The 21,967-nt window shown below is 38.0% G+C and overlaps 1 protein-coding gene across 20 annotated transcripts in view; it reads left to right on the top strand.

The window, feature by feature from the left end:
- DLG1 (discs large MAGUK scaffold protein 1) overlaps positions 1-21,967 on the top strand; it is a 149,836-nt gene that overhangs the window by 46,424 nt on the left and 81,445 nt on the right. For 14 of the 20 annotated variants that reach the window (XM_042042539.1, XM_042042549.1, XM_042042536.1 and 11 more), the window contains one exon: positions 5,383-5,547. In XM_042042539.1, coding sequence (XP_041898473.1) covers positions 5,383-5,547 — 165 coding nt within the window. Of the gene's footprint in view, positions 1-5,382; positions 5,548-14,285; positions 14,394-18,349; positions 18,920-21,967 lie in introns of those variants that run through there. The other 6 variants (XM_042042552.1, XM_042042550.1, XM_042042547.1 and 3 more) reach the window with 5 other exon arrangements.

The raw sequence follows: 21,967 nt of genomic DNA, 5'->3' as shown, positions 1-21,967 counted from the left end.
GGCGGGGGCGCGCAGGGGCCGCGGGCGCTGCCGGCGCAGGTGCCGGGCCTCGCTCGCCTCCATGGCGGCGCCGGGCAGGGCAGCCACAGCCTCCCGAGCGCGGCTCACTCGCCAGGGCCGTCTGTACCATGTCTTGGGCTGATTGTGCACAGGCTCGAGTTATCTGCGAGTAAGCATGGGGTGCTGTTAATCCCGAGTGGGTGCTCCATGCTACCTACATGCTACCTACATTGTACCTCTCTACTGTCTGCATCCCAAACGAACTGAAGGATTTCTGTTTGAACGGTAACTTGCTGGTAGTGCAGAGAGATTTTGCACCAGGCACTTCTCAATTTTTGAATAAAAGTTGTTGGGCTGGATAGCACTAAAAATAAAATGCTCTTGTCCTCTGAGAAGATGCACCCTTTGAATACTGAGTAAATACTTAAATGACAATGTGAAACAGTAATACAGGGTTACCTGTACCAGTCCTTCACGTAATGAAATAATTTATCTCACACAAGTACCCACATGAAATAGTGTTTTCAGTTTTTGTCTTTTTTTAGACCACATTAAAAGAACACTCACAATCTTGAGTGTTCCTTTTTTATTTTCTTTTCCTTGGCCTTCTGGAACAGGTGAACTTGATTACAAATATTTCTGGAGTTTTTGTCAATGTATATACTTATCTTCAACTGTTTGTGGACGTCCATGACATGAAGGATTACATAAATAAGTTTAACACTAGCTGTGCATTTTGACATATGATGGAACACTGTGACCTAAATAATCATGTTATAAGCAGTTATAGTCAAGATACAATGTCAAACTGAAACTATCCAAGAAGGGTGAAATGCCTTATGTCTTTGTCATAGCTGTAGTTATTAGTAAAAACTTAGTGCTTTTATTTGAGAATGGAGCAGTTTGTTACTCGAAGTACTGAACTTGTGTTTGAAAAAGCAAACCCCAAGATCAAAAACCCTCTTCCAATATTTCAAATCATTCAGCTTATCATATGTTGAAGCCTAAGTTGAAAATAGTACTGAATGTCCTATTCCATGGTCAGTTAAGTTCTAAAAAGACATGAACACTATCATCTTTTCCTACATTACTTTTCTTTTGTTATTCACAGCCTTTCAACTTATCAGTATGATTTGCTGTTTACTTGGAAAGAGTTTTTATTTGGCTTTCTTTATTTCCTTGTTTTTACAAACAAAAACTTCTAAAGTTGACTTCAGTTCTGCAACAGTAGAGCATATCTTCAGTTTCACATCATTTTTTTTCCTTTGTGGGGAAGGCACTGTTATTTTCCTAAGCACTAATTTCTAGTTTAGCACTAGACTACAGGAAAGACTTGTACAAAATGCATTAGCATCTTTATTATATTATTCATTTTTGATTAGTTTTGTTTTAGCAAGGTATGCAAAATTTGTCTGTATTGTTGCTCTTGTTATTAGAGTTGTTGGAAGTTGTTTTCTGCTGAAGAGTATCTGGATGACAGAGTTGTGAAAGCTGGGGAGATGTGAGAGCTGTAGGTATTTAATCTTCTCTACCCATTTGTTTTTGATGTTGCATTCAAGTAATTCTATGCATGAGTGGATGCATTGCATGTCAAACAGTGCTTCACAATAGCTTCACTTGCTGGAATTATTTTTGGAAGGGTCCTTTCAGATTTAGTTTAATGGATAAAATGGAGAAATGACTAAAAAGGGACAAGTATTTAAACTTGGGGAATTCTGTGCAAATGGTGTAAAACTACTTGGTTTTATCACGCTGCCTGTTTATACTGCCTCAGAAAGGGTCTGGCCCTGTGAGCTTCTGTATATTTATCAAATTCAAATTATTAGATATACTTAATCAAGTCCTCTTTTGTTCTTAACCTCTTTTTAAACATGGTTGGACCTGTACAGTGAAAATGAAAACCTAACCTAGGGACAGACTATAAGTCAGACTGCACTTTCCCAGGGTTTGTTGTTTTTGTTGTTGGAAGTGAGCAGTAACCTGGGAGTTGTACGGCTGGTGGGTGGGCTAAAGTCTGGAGAAGGGAATGGAGTTTGAAATATGTTATTTTTAAAATACACATAAGAGATTAGGAAGACTAAAGTGAACCTCTCAGAATAAGTTTCCTAAAACTTTTCTCTGCTTCTCCTGTTAACAGGGGATCTCTGTTCTGAAAAATGGTGCTATAAAATGTCTAGAAAATCCTTGTTTGTCCTGCATATTGTTGCAGATACTTTGTTCATTCTTATTATTGTCTAACTTTGCTAGGCCTGAGACTTGAAGCAAGGATGTTGCGGGCCTGAAAAATGATTTTGCTGTGGTGAATTGGGTTCATTTTCTCATCTCATGCAAGCTAGCCCTGGTTTATTAAAGTAAATGGATTTTTCAGTAGTTTACACCAGTGACCATAGAGTTTGGTGACATTTCAAAACTTATTGAGGGTATAATTTAGCCTGAAGATATCCTGTTAACTATGTTGTATCAGAAGAGAAATGTTTTAAATTAATTTTGCCACATCTGTATTATGCAACAGGTGTATATGCCCCTTTGGGGCAGTATCTCTGTCAGAACTGTGTGTTAAATGTTTAGCACTTGCTTGCTTTGGATTTAAAATTATGGTTATAAATTGTAAAGCAATAAAGCTTCTTAAAAAGGAGTTAAATTGCTTGGCCACTACCTAATTCAGTGCTGGGAGGTGTGCAGCTGAGACTCTCTGCAAGTTCAGAGCTGCTTTGCCACACCTTTTTCTTTCTTTTGATGTGTCCATTGCTCGGTTGGCTCTTGTAAATTACGGTCTCCTTGGAGCCTGGATTTGGGTGCAGGATTGCATTCTCTTACTTGTAAGCAGACTAATGACCTGCTCCTAGCCACTGGAGGTGGGTTGGCCCTACTCGTCACCTGCTTTTCTCCCTGTTATGCCAGCGTTGCTGTGTGCCTCAGCTTGTCATGAGGACAAGGGAACTACAGAAAATTTGTTATTGCTGGAAGAGGGGAAAAAACATTATGCTGGATTAGCTTGCTGAGCTTGCTCACTGTGTGAAGTCAGCTGTATGCTCCCAGCAAGGGGCAGGGAGATGAAGTTGTACAGCTTGACTAAGAGCAAGTGAATGGGTTCTTGCTTCTTCAGACCCTGGCTGCCCTTGGAGTGAGCTGGGCTGTACTGTGAAATCGTGCCTTTAGACCCCTACGGAGAGGAACTTGCACAGGGCTTTGGATGCAGCAGCGTAATTAACTAGGCATGGCGGAAACAGCTGACTGAGTTCTTGTTCAGGGGCTGGAAGCTCCTGGGAGAGGAAGGGAAGGGGCAGTGGTGAGTGGTGGCTGTTTGACCAACCAGCTCACTTGAACGTGCTGCCTCAGTCAAGAGGCGTAGTATTCAGGGGTGGTGCTCTGTAGTAGAGCAGTAAACACACTTCCATGGAGAGTTAGCTGTTACAAGATACAGTAGTTTGCTTTACTTAAAGCACTTTGCTCAAAAGTAGTTTCTGTGAAGGGCTGTGGTACCTTTCAGAATAGGTAGTAGCGTGCATATTATGTTTTCACGCACTTCACAGAATCAACAAGGTTGGAAAAGACCTTTGAGATCCTCAAGTCCAACCTATGACCTAACACCACCTTGTCAACCACACCATGGCACTAAGTCTTTTCTTAAACAACTTCATCTCAAATAGTAAAGTCAATCTTAAATACTGCAGCAAAATCTAATTAGCAATTCACTTCTAAATTTTTTTTTTTTTTTTTTTTTTTGAGAAGACTGTAAGCTCTGTCAGTGCCTTTTAGGAGAGAATTCTTTACCACAATATTTTCTCATTTTTAATCAAAATAATGACATACTGATCTATTAAAACTTCATATGCACTATTATATTAGAAGCACTGATACACTCTATAATGTAAACGTGTATCTATTAGTGAAATCTAGAGCCTGTTTGCACTCAGTGATGTTCAAGTATCTGTTTCTAATAAAGTATCTGCTTCTAATAAGTATGTCTGGTTTCAGGAAAAAAAGCAAGGTAATTCTGTGCTTTGTCTAAGGTATTAACTCTTCTGTAAAGGAAATTAGTTTTGCTTGACCTATGATTGTTTGACTAGTTAGTTTGTTCAGGTTTTTTTTTTTTTTGTGTGGATGTTGTTGTCTGTGCCCTGGCCCCCCAGTAAAACTGGAATGATCCACTTTTACTTTCTTCAGGATCTTGTCTGAGATGATCTGGAAACTAAATCCACTTTCAATTAATTTTCCTGTTTTTCATAATGAAATCAAAGCCTGAGGTCTGCTAGGAATATTTTGGATCTCAAGTCCAGCCAAATACAGTCTTCATCAGGGGAGCAGGCTGCTTTAAGCTCTCAGAATTCCTACATTCTCTGATGCTGCAAGACATTTTCTCTGCTTCTTGAAGCTCCAATGTTTATTTTCTCTAATTGCCAATGTGGTCTAATTTATACTCTGGTAACGTACCCTTGTATTTTTGGCCAACACTTTGTTTAATTTATAATTCTTCTCTGTTTCCAATGTTTAATATGGCTGCTCTAGAGAGCTAATGTCAACTCCTTTCAGGGTTTTATTTTGATAAGTGAAAAACAACTCAATCTCAGAAAAAAAGATGAATGGCAGCAGTCTGAGGCTGAGCAATCCAGTATCTCACTGCTGCAGGGAAAAGAAAGAAAAAGAACTTTTTATCTTCTGGTAGTAGTGAGCCATTAAGTTGGTTATCTCATGAAACCTGTCTACTAAAAATTTGAAAAATTAGGGCTTTTTGAGTAACCACTGTAATTTTTCACAACTGTCAGACCTCACCATCTCTCCTTTGATATACATCCAGCTAAGCAGAAAGTGTGGAAGTGTTTGGAGTTGGGCTCTTGTGGTAAGAGAAGTCTTAGTGCTCTTGCTTTCCTCCTTGGAGTTATTTCTTTTGCCGCAAGAAGTTGGTCTTGTTCTTCTCTGCTAAGTAGTGTTTTTGGAGAAAATACACTTGAATTGCTTCCACTTTACAATTGGGTCAAGAATGTGTTAAGCATTAAGGAGCTGGTAACTGATAGATCATCTCAAGCAGTTTCTTTGTAGTTTATCCTTTCCCTATGAACTGTTAATAACTATGTATGTACTTGGGAGTATAGCAGTAGTGTGTGAAAGTGAATTGTGCTTAGAAAATGTTGGGATGCTTCTTATGAACACAGTAAACCCTGCTGGGGTTTATGTAGCTGTGGGACTAAAAGGGCTGGAACATTTTTGGATAGGACCAGTCTTTAAACTAAAAATGCTAATTAAAACTTTTATTTATAGATTTTATTACTTTGAAGTCAGCAAGGTCAGAAGAATAACTATTTCTGTCTGACTTAGATTTGCTGGATAATCTTTTCTCATTTCTGTGGTGGCCTGATCTTTTCCTATAATTTATTTTTTCAGAAATACCGCTATCAGGATGAAGATACACCCCCACAGGAGCACAGCTCTCCACACATTGCCAATGAGGTGACGGGTCCAGAGCTGGTTCATGTATCGGAGAAGAACCTGTCACAGATTGAGAATGTCCATGGATTTGTTTCCCATTCTCATATTTCACCAGTAAAGGTAGGCATTTTTAAAGTTAGAGTGAACTGTTTTGGTATGCTCTTTAGGAATTTCATTTTGTGGGGCAAAAAAAAAAAAAAAGCATGTGAAACACCTCTTTCTGTTTTTTATGGAACTGCTCATTTGTAAAATTTACTGTATAGACATTAAAGCATTGACTTAGTTTCCACAGATTCTAAGTAGACATGGTTGGTGGTAAAATGCCCAGAAAACAACTATAGGTAACTTAAGATTTTGGATATATTTTTGAGGGGCACTGTAGTTTGTGTTGTCAGTTACATTTTGGATTTTCAGTCAGAATCCCGTAGAGTCAATTCTGAGTTTGTTTCTAGTAAGTATTTTAATTGAGGATCTATGTGCAGTATGTAATAAGCCAAGTGCAATAAATGTCTCTGGGGTTTTCCAGCATGCAGCACCATTATTTTCAAGATTGCTCCAGAACTTGAAGACAAATTTAAAGATTAAGACGACAAACTGAGTGTGAAGTTTGGGAGGGGGTTATAACAGGCAGTTTTATTTACTATGTTAGAAGATAGATGTAGCTCAATCATTTTCTGATGAAATGTGCTTTTGTGTGTTAGACTAAATGCTGTTTTCTATAACACCTCTGAGTCTTTATGGCTGGTTTTGAGGAAAAAGTGGAGAAATTATTTGATACTGGGGACTATTTGGGCTTTAGAGTGATGAGATGGGCTTACATTGTGGTAGGCTTATAGCTTGATACTTTTAGCATGCATTGTTTGTGTGTGATAGTGTCCTTTGTAACTGCAAAGAACAAATGCTGCCACACTGAGAGCAGCCCTGGGGAGAAGGACTTGGGGGTGCTGGTGGATGAGAGTCTGGACATGACCCAACCACATGCACTCACAGCCTTGAAAGCCAAACATGTTCTGGGCTACATCCAAAGCAGAGTGGACAGCAGGGTAGGGAGGGGATTCTGCCCTTTTGTGCTGCTCTGGTGAGACCCCACCTGCAGTACTCCACCCAGCTATGGGGTCCCCAACCTAAGAAGGACATGGACCAGTGGGAGCAGGTCCAGAGGAGGGCACAAAGATGATCAGAGGGCTGGAGCACCTCTCCTGTGAAGACAGGCTGAGAGAGTTGGGGATGTTCATCCTGGAGATCAGAAGGCTCCATGGACATGTTAGAGCCCCTTCCAGTACATAAAGGGGCTACAAGGAAGCCTGAGAGGGAATTTTTTGCTTGGTAGTGATAGGACAAGATGGGGAATGGCTTTAAACTGAAAGAGGGTAGACTTAGGTTAGATGTTAGTAAGAAATTCTTTCCTGTGAGTGATGAGGCACCGGCACAGGTTGCCCAGAGAAGGGGTGGCTGCCCCATCCCTGGAAGTGTTCAAGGCCAGCTTGGATGAAGCTTTGAGCAACCTGGTGTGTGGAGGGTATTTAAGCCCATGGCAGGGAGTTTGAACTTGATGATCTTTAAGGCCCCTTCCAACCCAGACCATTCTATGATATTTTAAGAAAAAAATGTTTTGAACCTAGTTATAGTTCCATTTCTTTAATTAAGAAGAAAAATTTTTTTGAATGTATCAGCTCTTTATCATTGACTTGTAAGGATTTTGTAGAAGAACCAACTGTAGTGTGTGAGTGCATTTAGTAGTTACTTTCCAGATTTTCTAAAATTTTTAAAATGTATATGATGATACTGAACCAGTTATTTTTACTTAAATCTCTATAATGAACTCTCAGTATTTTTCCACAGTCTTCAGCTAGACAAGCTGAATTGTTCAGCCCTAACAAATAACCTTTCTGAAGTGGGCTATATTGCCCTCTGAAGAGCCTTCCGAGAATACTAATGTGACAAAGCTTTCATTTTTGGGAATGGCTAGGACTTCAAACTTTTCTTGCTTATGAGGTTAGGCACACAATAATACACTTTCGTATGTCTAATTCTCCAAATATACTGATATTCGGAAAGTAATGAAACGCATTTTATGCGCAACTATTAGAAATAAAAAAAAAAATCCTCTTCCTCTGGGGACTTAAGGTCAACTCTGTTTATTCACAAGCTTTTTCTAATTCCTAGAGCAGTTAGTCTTGCCTTTAGAAAGCATAAAGGGATCAAAAAGGCAAAGAGAGGAGCTGTAAAACTGCCTGGAAGAAATTAAAACTTTTCAAAATAGAATTAAGGAGAATTAAGAATTAAGTATAGTTACAAAATATGGTGAGGCCTTTTCAAAATGCTGTGTGTCTTAGGTCTCTGAGGAGGATTGCTATTATTCTCAAATTGGTAAATGCTGGAAGATCGTCACTCAGTAGGGAAGAAAATCATCACGCAGGAGGGAAATATCATTCAGTTTGTATTACCATTTTTATCATATATCTGATTATTTTCAGGTAACTCCCCTGTATTAATATCAAAGAAATGTACGGTAAATTGAAATTGTTCAAAGCTTTGTTCATCTGAAAACTAGGGTGGGTGCTCCAGGTTTCAGTTGTTTACCAGTGTTTTGTGTAATTTTGAATTCTGATGCTAATTGACTGCTGGCTTGCTTCTCTACTGAAGAAAAAACCCAAGGTTGCTATTGTATTATTAGCATAGCTGGACTGCTCTGGTTTTGGCCTGATGATCTGCGAGGTATTCATAGTTTTGGCATAGCTCATGCTGAAGATCAATTTAGCAACAACAGCTCTGATTTAAGAGTGCTTTGTGTGATTTATTTGGTAGGTTGGCTTGGTGCACTGTGCAAGGACCAGGTCTTGGCTCATATACAAGATCCTGATCAGCTTTCTTCAATAGTTCATTGCTTAAGGAAACTAAACATTACATGAATAAAATAATAAGAGGAGTTTGGTTTTTGTTTTAAATGTAAATGTTAAATGCACTTAAAATTTCAAATACAGAGTTAGTAGTTTGAAGAAGTCAGTGGTTTTATCATAATATGCTTTTTAAGCAATGCTGCCGAGGGCAGTAGAATTGGATTTTGAGGTATACCTTCTGTTACAGCAAGCTCTCTGCAGTATGGAGCAAGAATATGGAAGAACAGAAGAGAAGGGAGGTGCCTGGTTCTGACTAGTTTGTATATTGTTCTTCAGAGAAGTTTTCAAATACTCTAGGACTTAAAACAGCTTTTATAACTTGCTTGGACAGGTGGATGCTATTTCAAAGAGCAGTTTTTGATGACCAAAAATACAAATGTGTATCCCAAATTTTTAGATGATGAGTATGTGATTGCCATTTATCAAATGTTAAGTACTGTAGTAATTGAAGGCAGTTTATCTTCTTGACAGGAGAACTACCTCAGATTCAGATTGGGTTAAAATATTGCATGTTTGTAGTAAGAGTGAAATAAGAGGCACTAGCTGTGCTGATTTAAAATTTAAGTAAGACTTACAGGTTTGGTCTTGTTAGAGTGGAGCTTTGTCAGTTTAAGAAGAAATGTTTACTTCCTGTGTCTCAAGTAACAAAGAAGGAAACTTGGCCCAGGAGGTTTTGTGTCCTCTGGTCTCTAATACTGAATGAAATGGAACGCTAATGCTGTAAAACAGCTTTTAAAACAAATATTTAATGGTAGAGAACCATGAAGAGATAGTGAAAATGGTCAAACTTCAAATCCTTCACAAATATTCTGTCCCAAAGGTTTTGAAGAATATTTTCAGGTAGCTAGGCAGCGAGTACCGCAATTTCTTCAGTATGGGGTTTCCAAATTCCACCTGGAAACGTGTCGTTCCAATGTGTGGTCCTGAGAGTCCTGAAATTATCTGCTCTGCAGATTTGCCACGAGATGGCGAGCTACAACAGGGTTTCCTTCACTGTAACACTGAATTCAGTGCTGTAGCACAGTGAGATCACAGCCCCTTTGGAGTGACGGGTTTGGAGTTAAAATTTGGTTTTATTAAACAGCTCCAATCAAGTCAATCTGCCACTGATATGATATGGTACCAAACAACTTTTTAAACTGTGGAGTGGAAGCTGAAGTTTTCTATCAAGGAAAAAAGCTTTGAATAACAGATTATTACAATGCTATAAAATAGCAGGTCATGGTGCAATAAGACTAAAAAAACCCCAGACTCTAATCTTTATTTAGAGCAACCTATGTATGACAGATATTTATCATATATATATGATGTAGCATGGCAATTCAGTATTTAAGTGTAGAACCCGATTGGGGCTTCCATATATTTCTGTATTATTTGTGTATTGTGTGTTGGTATTTGGAGCTATTATTTCACTGTTAAGACAGAAGCTCTAAAGAAAACATGTAATAATTTGTAAGATGCTAAACATAAGTTGTACTGGAAAGATATACCATGATTAGTATGATAAATCTATATCTTGCTCTGAAATAAATTCCTAATATTGCAATATTCAATGCATTTCCATTATAGCCATAATTCCCATTTGAAATTTGCACAAGTTCTTAAAAACTTTTCGAAGTATTTGATAAGTTTATAAATGATGATATCATGTGGCTGCATGTGGTAACAGGAGGCTAGATTTACTGACTGAGAAAAGTCTCTGCAGCTCTGTCTTTAATCAAATCTTTTTCGATGATTTGTCTCTGGAGATTTTCACCATAGCACCAATCTTCAAAGGGTGTGAGGAAAATGCCTGCACTCGGTTTGTTCCTTACATGTGTCACAGATACGGGCAGCTGAACAGAAATGTTTTAGTTGGAACATTGTACTGGTTTTATAAGTCTAGTAAGGGGCCTAAAATTGCTTATTCATGCTATATATGGAAATGTTAATTATTGACTGAATGGTACATCTGTAAGGAGCTAAAGACTTTCTACTGGTTGAATATTTGGTATCTCTAGAACAGCCTTGTGCAATCATCAGTGGAGTAGCAGCATATTCTAGGAATTGTGAGGAGTAGATTGGGATTGGTGGAGGAAGTCTTAAACTTGTAGTTCCCTAATCATGGACTCATGTCCATATTTCATGTTGGCCACTTTCACACAGTTGGCCATTTCCCTGTCCTCATATGTTCACAGGAATGGTCGTCCCTGTTCTAGGGGTGCTGGGGACAGACAGTGCTGAGCAGGTCAGGCAGTGCAGGGATTGCCTTCCCATTGCTGGCTGCCTGTTTGATCTCCTGCACAGACCTGTCATTCTGGCTGGGGCTGTTGTATTCTGCTAGAGCACTTGTGCTTCAGGTGATGCAGTGAAAATCCCCACTTCCCTTTACCAAAGGGAACATGTGGATTAATGTTGTTAGCCCATTTAAAGCAATTGGAGGGCTCTTTTGTGGTTATTACCTCAGTGACTAAAACTATGGCTTCATAATATTATGACATTAAATGCAAATGAGTTACTGTTTTCCTGTCTCTGAATGATTCCATGATTTTTTTTTTTTTGCCTTTTCTTTTATACCCCTTTTATATAGCTTTTTATAGCTTTTGTATTCTTAGTGTTTTTTAGCCTACATTCCTAAACTGATTTGTCAAGCTAGGAGACTAAACATCTTAGAAGCCTCATAGTTAGGGATCAGAAAGCCCCAGACACCAAGGTCCTTTCCAGAACACATTTTGTAAACTGAGATAGGATCATCCAGGGGATGGTTCCTTGGGGAGGGGGGCTCACTTGAGCCTCTCATTGGGGAATCTACCTGATCTATCGGGGGTGTGCATTGCAGTGTGCATTTTGGCACATTCCACCTGGACATGGTGCACCTTAGGATCCTTGAAATAAATACAGAGGTGAGATACCTTTTTCCCTTCTAACTGTGTTTGATTCTTGATTTTAAGACTAGGAAAAGGCATCATAAACAATGAAATGCTTCAAACTGAAGTGAAATACTGTTCTCCACTGAATAAAAGATGGAAGTTTTACCCCTGAATTTTAACTAAAGGAATCTTTTTGCCTGAGTGACGCACCCAGTGAATACCTTTGAAGCAGTAGCTGTGCCCAGTGTCAGTGCTCCTGTGTTTTATCTCTGCTTACACCTTGCAGTGTCAGATCTGGGAGAAAATATTCAGGCTCAGTTTGCATTGGAGTGCAAGTAGTCTTGTATTAGAATAAAAGCAGTAAGACAAGAGTTTACCTTCTTTGGCTCTGTGAACCTCTGTTGGAGCTTGTGGTGGTGTATTGAGCAGGGAAGGATCACTCTGCACCTACACTGTTCACTGCTGAGAGAGGCAGTAGGCTAGTTGGGCATTTTATTTGACCTAGTCCTGTGAGTGCCTGTAGGGTGAGACGTATGTCCTTCAGCCTTTCTTCTCCTCTTACTTAGAAGCAGCAGCTTGTGTTTTTGTGTCCCATATCCTGCACTTTGTGAAGTGGACACATAGTTTCAAAAAAATGTCTAATAGTCTCTCAGTGGTACCCAAACCTTTGCCAAGACAGGCTTTGTAATCCTAGCACAGCAGTTCTGCTGACTACATGCACTGTAGTTTTACTCTGTGAAATAAATATCTTGTGCCCACTCGGTGTATGCCTGCTTTTTTTCACATGTTTAGTCATCTTTGGAAAAGTATTTCCAGGACTTAATGGTATTTAAGCTTAATGGTTTTAAATTAACCCTGATTTGAAACTGCTTATCTATTAGTGCTGCAGTGCTGTGTAACAGCCTACTTATCCTGACTGTAGTATCACAGGAATGAGGTATGGCAAGGTGATTCTTGTTCTTAAAATAGCTTCCAGAAGGGAGAGGAGAAATTGGAACTCACTCTGATTTGTGTACTGGCAAAACACGGTGAAACTGTTCTAAAGAGCAGAATCAATGAGCATGTGGAGAAATTAGAGATGAGAAAGCAGTGAATGCATTGCAAAGAGAATTCCTGCTACACAAATCCCTTAAAGCATGTGCTTAAAGATCATCTTGTTGATGTAGGTTTTTAGGTTTTCTTAGATGCACACAATAGATGCACTCAAAAAAGATTATGGAGAAACTTAAGCTGCCATGAAATAAGGAAAAAAAAATTTTGGTATTTAGTTGTTAAAAAAACCCAAGCAAACATAAATGCCCCACCAAAACCAAACCAGCAACAAAAGGAAAGTAAAGGTTAAGGAAGAAGATTGGTAATCATGGATGGAGGTTACCAGAAGGATCTTGGAAGAACTTGTGTTCTCATTGCATCATCTCAGGGGAATAAGAGCTGAGGTTTATAACGGATTAATGGAATAATCATCTCAGTACTCAATTTACAGTCAAAAAGGCAAATGGAATACAAGGAATAATCGGAGACGCAAATGGGAATATAACTGCATTATCTTATTGCTCTAGAAATCTGCACCATTCATTATCTAGATTAAGAAGGAAAATTTAGATACTCAAAGAAGAACAACAAGAATGGTCAGAGACAGAGGGCAGCTACTGTGGAATGAAGAATGAACTAGTTTGACCCCTCAGTTTGGGAAAGAATTGACTCAGGAGATACCAATGAAACTAGAGTTAATAATGCTGAGTCTCTAAAATGATGAGAATGACTAGGGAATGGTTATTTCAGAAATGAAAATTTGTATTCAGAACTATAGATTAGCAGGTGACAGTTGTTTTACAGCCTGTAAACACAGTGATGTATAATCAGCCTCTGACTTTGAAATAATCTTTCAACTGCTGATAGCCTTTTGGTTTCTGGCTATACCAATCAAGGTATTACAGCATACATTGCTTGTCTACTCTGCCCTTTTTCTTCAACTGCAAACAAGCACCTTTATTTAACTCCTTCCCATTAATCTGTATGGAAATAGCTGTATTTTATATATATATATATATATATAAATATAGTATATAATAGTTATATAAATGTGCATATTCACACATCCTTCCTTCAATGCCAACAGTCTCCCTTCCATGTGAACCCAGATCTTGTGCTGGTAGTCTCAACAGGTTCCCTTCTTTTTATCTCCTGGTGTGTCTTCCCTCTAATCCCCTCTGTTCTCTCAAGTGCTTCCCCGGAAGTCTTTTAGTGCTTGTGGAGCTGCTGTTAAAATGGCCTTCTCTGTAAATTGGGAGAGTTTTTCTGCTCTCGGAAAGGGTAGTGGTCTTCATGATTTGAACCGTGCAGGTTCAAGGTTAACCAACAGTCAAAGTAATTTTAACTTCCTCTTTGCCCCAGTAGATTTTCTTGTCCTGCTCCAGTCTGAGCAGGTAGGTGAGGTTATCCTGAAAATGAAAATACTGTTTCCATTTAGAAATCAAAGATCATGTAATTTGCAAGATGGGTTATGATTGTGAGAAGGTTGCAATCTGTTACTTTTTTCTAAATTGAGAGCTTTGTAAAGCTTTACCATCTTCAGCAGAAAGGCAGTGCTTCTGGTGTTAGGAGCATACCTAGAATACTGGGAATTATAAAGAAAAACTTGACCATACCCTCAGACATATTTATTTTTAGACTAGTATTGTACTTTGGTGGTGACACACTTGAGAGGAGCTGTTATGCAGTCTTTAATTAAAATGCATTGCCCAAATTCTTGGTAGGTTATTGCTCTTAAACTTCCTGTAATTAAAGATGTGGAAATATATACAAAGGTGTCAGTTTGTGTTTTATAGTTAGAAACAGTTGACCAAGTCTGCCCAGTTCTCCATATGGATCTGCTCAATAAATTCTTGTCAACAGAGACAAGAAAGAAAAACTGTAACAGATGGACTCCGGATTAATCCAAACATTAGAACAACCTAAGATACAGTAATCAACATCAAGTCATCCTAGTAACAGGTTGCACTGTTTTCACCCCAGATTTTCCTTGAGCTCTCAGTGCTGTTGGGTTCATTTTGATGACTGAAGCAAGCCTAAGGAGACTTGCATTAAACACAAGATGTTTTTATCAGTCTGACATGCCAAAAAGATGGGCAGGAGGTTCATGAGCAGGGTGCGGAAGACCAGGCAATTCAATCTGCCCAGATTGGTAGGTTGTCTGAGGTGTATTGTGAGTAATAAGGTAATGATCTTTTATATTAAATATTTATACTAAAATAGATCATTATAGTATAATTGTGATGGGATGTTTACTTATAAGTTAGTTCCAGCAGTAAGATATGTCCTTTTTATTGATTATGTGTATGACACTTGGTCAAGAACTATTCTTCAGTCCTATCTGAACTAATAGTTAAAATAGACTTTCTAGCATCTCTTAGCAAAAAGGGCTAACAATTTTTTTTCTCCATAGTATTTGAGTCCTGAACTCCTGGGTTTTGGCTTAAAATATTGCATAAACTTGTTAATGAGACTTAGACTTGTTATGCCAGTAAAAGTTTATTAAATCTAGAATTCTGAAAAGTGTAAGAAATAAACATGAGTTTGTATCTATGTTTTCAGTATTGTTTTTGTTCCCGTGCCTGAAGAGTTTAAGTTGCATAGTCTTATGTTTGAGTATCCAAGTTCTGCACATTTCTTTTGTCTCTTATTTTTTTTGGTCAAAACCTAAGTGATATTGAAAATAAAATAAGTCCCTGCCATTGTTTTAGGTAATTCTTGAATTTTCTCTGTTAATTCAATCAGGTTTTTTTCCTTTAGGGTCTGTGCTTATTTTAGCCAATACTCTGTTTAGCAGAATAGTAGTAAAACTAATATAAAACACTTTTCAAATGCTTCAGGGGGATTGTTGTTTTTTGTTCAGAAAGGGTAATTGAGATATAACTGCTGTTTCTGTTCACAAACAAGTTTTGTTCCTGTGCCTTTTTAATTTTTGGGTGCGCATTCTGCTTGTAAAGTTATGCCCGGGAAACCTTTATCTGAGAAATTAAAATAGAGCATTATGTTATGTTTTTACTTGTCTCAGCAAACTGATAATACCCATTTGCTTGGATACTAAGTCAGAGGAATTCTAGCCCATATATTTGATATTGATTTTTACATTTAATAACCACTGCGATTACTATATCTTGTTAATTGGCCACAGAACAAATAATGTTACTCTGCTGCCACAACAAATGCAGATGAATCTTGCAGTAAATTTCTTAATCTGTAGACAGATATGTGTACTATTGTAGAAATCTTAATTATGTGCTGTTTTATTTCAGGGTAGAAGTCTTTTCAAATCTGCAAATTCTTAATTCTTGCCTAACAGTAAATAGTGTTTTTTGTTTTGTTTTAGTATGTGATGTTTTTTGTTTGCTTTGTTTTTAATTTTATGCCCATCAGTTCAATATCCAGAATATGAAAAAGAGGTGATGAAAGCTCTCCACTCCTTTTAGGTCTTCCTGCAGTTTTCCGATGAGCCTCCCTGTTCTGCCTCCTGACTCTGGAGGCATTCACAGATGCAATTCCAGCTGCGACATCTGTGTTGATGATTTTCCTTTCTCTGGATATTGCCTTTTCTGTGCAAGTAGAACTTTTTCCAGTTTCTACTCGTACATGTTTGACCCTCTGTTGAAATGCTCTTTGACTGAAATGAGCCCTTGTTTTTACTGCCTCTCACTGATTTCTCAACTGTACAAGTGACCATTCTTCTAATCTGGACTCCTTTGTGCTATCCTGATTTTGTGCCACCTCTAGAGCTATGCCTTGCCTTTATCTTCAGGTTGCTTTGTAACATGTAAAAATCAGGGTTTGTCTCATCACCACAGTGCTGGCTCCTTCTACAAATAACTGCAACTGTGTCTGCTTAGGCGTCAGCAAATCTTGCTCGATATCATTGCATCCATATGGAGTGTAGGTGACACAGATTGCTGGCTTGCATCACCAGTGGGGTTGCATAACCTCTTCCTTAAGTACTTTTCTGGATTTCTCTCTCAGTTGAAATTAAATCATTATTGCTTCACTGTCAGGAAGCTTTTTGTCCGTATGATGCTTTCCTGAAGTGCTGATTTCTAAAATGACTTTGTCATTGATGCCATAGCGGATTGTTGGCTGTGTGGGAATCATCCTTGAAAGAAATTTCATGCCTTAAAACACAGCAAACCTCTCTTTATCTTCAGACAGATTGATGTAACAGTAAAAAAACCAGGTACTTGATAGATTGCATGTCCATGTATTATGTTTTCTTCCAGAATTTTAAACAAACTCTTCCATGTGATTCTCTGTTTGGAGCCTATGGGGAAAAACAGAGAGAGAAATGAATTCTTAAAGAAGTTCTTTTGAATGTTAGACAAATTCTTGTGCTCTAAGATATTTAATAAGCTGTATAGCAGTGTTGACATTCAAGGCCAAATGTAGAAGAATATAAAAAATATTTTCACCTTGGCTCTTTATAAAAAGACTTGTAACTCAAAGCATGACATTTGTACCTTGTTCCAAACACCTTCAATTATAGCCAGGGATTAATCAATTTCTCCGGTAATAAATTCATAGCATTTTTCAGGCTAGGTATGTTTTCTGTGTCTGGAAGAAGGTAGGGCTCAGGAAGGGCTGCAGTCTTCCTGTGACAAAATTCCCATTATAAATAGCTTGTCCATTTGAAAGGATCATTGTATCTACTGTGTCTCAAGCATTTCTCAACCTCCATTATTTATCTTATGCTCATAGCTTTAAGGACATGGCACAAGTCAGACCGAGTTTCATATGACTTACAGTGATAAACCATTGTATTTTATAAATATTAATAAAGTCTGTCTGAAAGGTGTGCTCAGAATATTGGCATGTGGTGTGTTATTGAGCTGTACTAGTTACTAGAAGTAAATGGTGCATTGATCTCACTACGACAGATTTCAATTAATGTACTTCTTATTTCTGCTTGTAATAGAAGCCAGCAGGAAAAAACTGTAACTCAGAATAGGATTGCTGTCAGTAAGAATTTGTTAAACAGCAGATTATGTTGCACCCCAAAAAGTATGTGGGGGAATTTGGTAACCCCACTAAAATGCACATCATGAATCAGTGGATTTTTAGAATTATGTGTCTGTAAGGAATTTTTCTGCCTTTGTTTATCATATGGAGACTTTTCTGCTTTTTAAAAATGTTTGCCCTGGTGCTATGATTATGACTGTAGAAATATGCCACAAATGGTTTTGATAACTTTTGGCTTTCCAGAGATGAGCTAGTACTGAAAGCTTGACATTAAACTGATTTCCTAAATAATCCCTCTGATGTGAGCTGGAGGATTTTTTTAAAGATAGTCGGCTATAAAAATTTGGATGGTGAGTTCTGTAAGATAACTTGAGTTCCATATAATCTTTCAGATAATTATTCTGAATTCTTTTTTACTATGAAGAGAGCAGAGAAAACCTATAACAGTAATGCTTGTCATGTGCATGGGAGATCAAAATAATCTTACTGAAAAGTCATTAGTGAATAGTAAGAATTTTTTGGTTTTGAATTATTCTTATACTTTTGAGAAGTAATGTTGAGTCACAAAGATATGTATTTATTGTTTTCATAATATGCTTACAGTAGCCACAGAAATTTGGGCATAGGTGTTATGAACGTGACACGTTATTCACAGAACACGAACAACAGAGTGTGGACTTGTAGTGTTTAATCTTAGTCTCTCTGATCCTCTTGATAATTAAAAAAATCCCCAAACCGCAGCAGAACAACCTCACTAGACATCCTCTGATACACAACACAAAATGACTGTTCTGTGGCACTGTGATTCACTCCCTCCATAGTTGTTTTATGCACAAAAGAACGGGGAAAAACAAGAAGAAACCAGCAAACAGTTGTTTTTTAGATATTTGTTTTGAACATGGTGTTAAAGTAGTTTTGCTCTGTGGAATGTTTTCATAAAGACAGAATCAGTGAACAAGAGCAGTTCTGCTTTATATTCCCTGTTTTGTTTGCTTCAGGTTCATAATTTATGCAAGCAAGGAAGTGAAAAGATGCTATTGGATATTTCTACAGGCAGTGATTGAAACTTGGTTATTTTTGATCTGTGCTTTCTCCACCCAGTAGCTGTTACCATCCACCACCATCCTCATAGCTGTGAATTTGTAACGTTGTACTGTACCTGCTACCCAGCTTCCCTTAAATATCTGTTGGCAGCTAGGAAGAGAAAGCAAGGTTTTCATCCTGTGCATTCCGGAAAGGCAAAATAAGGAAAACCTTTGCTTGCTGCTTTTTTTTTTTCTTAACATTTTAAATTTCTCAAGATTATACTCGTCATTGTAATCAGAGCTAGAAAGGGGATGTAAGGGGTGGAAAGCCTTGGAAGAAAAATAGCATCAGTTAGCAAGAATTTTATTTTCCTGGTTTGTAAATGATGCTGCTGTAATTCTATCTGCATTTTTTTCCCCCTGCTCATTCACCACTCAGCAGCTGGTAGGGAATTAAGACTGCCTGGCAACCACCTGCAGAGCTGCAGAGATGAATTACATTTTCGGAAATAACACACTCCTCTATTCTCGCGCCAGTCGAGGCAACGCTGGCTCCAGCCACAGCTCTGTAGGCCCCAAACAGAAGCAGTGGGCAAAGAAGGGCTCAACAGATGAGTTACGGACTGAGCCTTCCCGGTGGCAGCAGATAGTGGCATTTTTCACTCGGAGACATGGTTTCATTGACTGCATTTCTGTTGCTGCCAGCTCCACCCAGGTAATATGCCACTTGTTAAAGTGATTGTGTCTGCATGTTTTCTGGTTACTTGCTAGTCAGAAAGAGCAATTGTTTATATATGCATGGTTTCATACAATCTCTTATTTATGAATGGCATTTTCTGTCTGCTTTCATTTTCATAATTTAAAGAGAGCTGTATAATTTCTAGTATTAAAGCATGAAAATGAAAACACTAAATGAGGTCTGATATTTATTTAAGTTATTTTGCAAGTGATGAGCCTCCAGCAATTTTAAATATGAGATGTTCTAATGAAACAGTGAAATATTGAAAAATGTAGTTTGCATTCTGCTGCGTAGCTCTGGAGGGCAATAATGTAGTTAAGAATTATCAATTCCATAGCTCTAGTAAGATGTCAAATCAAATAGGCTATGTATTTAATGGTTAAGGAATTTTATCTAAAGAATTAAATAATTTAAAACCTTAACTCTAGGTAACACAACAAGTTCAAATCTGTAACAGCTTTCTAGGTTTTTTGGCTACTAATAATACATAAATGAGATGAAGGAATGTCTCCCATACATACAGGGTGTGTATTCAATAGTGCAGTCTGTAAGAAAAACATGACATTTTTCAACTTCACTGTCCATCTGCTCTATGTGATGTTTGTATTAATCATCATTCAAAGTCAGGTAAAAGCAAGCAAGCTAAATTTTAAGTGTGTGGCTTTCAGATGAGTTCTTAAGGTTGACACTGAGAGAAGTTCAAACTTACTTGCATTACAAAACTAGTATCTCTTTGGAAAATATGACTAAGACCTATGGAACAATGCTGAAATGTCAGAATTATTTAAACATGGGAGATTAGGTTTGTTTTGCTTACTGTCAAGCAAAATTCATCATTAGTCAAGATGTCTTGAATGATTTAACCTGGAAGACTACAAAAACTTATAAAAGAAGGAAAAATTTGTTACCCTCAGACACTGTAATTTTATTAGGATAATTGCTATCTGTTAGTAATTGTTTCAAAAATGGTAAGCTGGCACTTCGTCTGAAATCTGCTTATTGTTACCTCTTTTTTTGCTTATGAACTTGGAATAAATGGATAGGACAGCTTAGAGGTGAATTTTCACTTTCTTGTTGCATCTTGTACATGATGTGGAAGATGGATCCTGTAGTTTCTCTAATGGGTCATTATACAAATCCAAGTGATGTATTAGGTAGACATAATAGCTTTTAAATAGTTTTATTTTTTTAAAGTCAAAATATACAGTATTAACCTTTCAAATAAAAGTTGTAGTTGCTCTTATTTGTTTAAAGCTTGAAGAAGCAATGTTGGAATGTTTGAAGCTCACAATTGGACTGACTAGTCAGGCCTAGAAATCTGCTGATAAATAAAATATGGAATAGCCTCTGCTTTGAGTGAGGGTTGGACCAGGTAAAGTTCCTGAGATCCCTTCAAACCAAAGCTGTGATTCCATGAATATGCCAGTGTTAGTTCTGTTTTTCTGCTATGAAAAAGATTGCTTACCTCTCAGCCAGCCTGCCAAATTTTTTCGTAGCTCTGACAGTTAAAAAGAACTGTTTATACATGTTCGTGGCCTGAAGGAGGGGAAAAAACATGAAATATTTTGAAGTGGTTGTTAAAAAAACCTTAATGAGCATGTTCAGAAGTAATGCATTAAAAACATAAGAGCTTGTTGAAGCCAGTTCCTCTGGAAAGATGCTGTACTGTGCTCATACCTTATCCACCCATGGCAGCTGTTCTACCTTAGGAGAGAAAAAGGCATTTGGAGGTTGTTCATTGTGGTGCAGTTTTGTTTTTCAGTTCTCTTCTGTTTGTGTTCTGTGTTGTAGTATTCTGAACATTCTTGATGCCTTTTATTTGTTCATTTGAGATATATCCCCATCATTTGAATGTAATCACATTTGCAGAGTCCAAATAAGCAATTAAATGCGATATACTTCTCTAACCTGGCCTGTAGAAATTTTACTTGTGATCGTGGGCTTTAATTAGTCTTATTGTTGTGACATGATTTTTATCAGATACAAAATCAATTTGATGGTTTTTAAAGTAGTTGTATCCTGCTTCCCCTGTCACTCTGCTACAAAGCCCCCAGTTTCAGCCGTCCCTTCATTTGCTTGGCTTTCTTGGATAGCGTGAAATGGTCATACTTGGCTTCATTCCCTCCATCTCCAGTGAAAGGGAAATGAATCCTGGAGAAGGGGCAGCACATGCCTGTGCTTCTCTGGGACCTGCTTGGGTTACCGTCACCCCAGCGAGGTGGTAAGAGGACTTTGGATTTTGAGGTAGGGTATTTTTTGAGTAGGGTCTTTGTATCCTAAAGAAACAAGGCTTCAGTTGATGATGGTTATGGTAGCACTGCTTTTGCTGTGGTTATCCCTTGGTTTATGCCCAGAAGAATTCACATGTGCCCAAATGCATGGTGCCCAGGTAACCACACCAGACGTCTTTATGAGTCCTGGAAGCAGATTTAATGTGCTCAGGAATTTGAGGCCGTTATTTTTTCTTCCTGCTTGTTCTCTGTGATATGGTGTTAGTCACTCAATTAGAAGAATTAAGGAATTTGATTAGGAGCCAATATATAAATTTTTATCAGCAAATTTATTAATTTCTTTAATAAAAGCCGAATCTGTGGTATAAAATGGAAGGTAAATGAAAAAACCAAGCACACAACAAATTTATACTGTCACAAGGGTGAAAAACTGTGCCATGAGCTTAGGAAATGTGCAATATTATGCAAATGAGAAATAGTGGGTAATGTCAAGTGCTGTCCTAACAGGAGGTATGCATCTTGCATCAAGGAAGATAGCTGTATCCAGAGCACTGCTTTTCCCTGAAGTCTTTCCAGAGCTCTAAGAAGCCCCTATTCTTGCCAGTCAATCCAGCCATCATGTCTCAGAAGGCATTTTAACTGTTGGTATTTGGCCTGTGCTGTGCTACAAATCCAGAAATGGATTTGTCTGAATGCCACATGTCATTAAACTGTTTTTAACAGCAATGCACTGAGGCTGTTCTTAGCACGTAACTGAGCACGATATACTTGCAGTATTTGATACTAAAAATTG

This window comes from Corvus kubaryi, unplaced genomic scaffold (assembly GCF_017639235.1).
Source record: "Corvus kubaryi isolate FWS band 111438036 unplaced genomic scaffold, C.kubaryi_AGA036_p1.0 37397, whole genome shotgun sequence".
In the NCBI taxonomy this organism is placed as follows: domain Eukaryota; kingdom Metazoa; phylum Chordata; class Aves; order Passeriformes; family Corvidae; genus Corvus; species Corvus kubaryi.
This window is presented reverse-complemented; position numbering and strand designations above follow the sequence as displayed.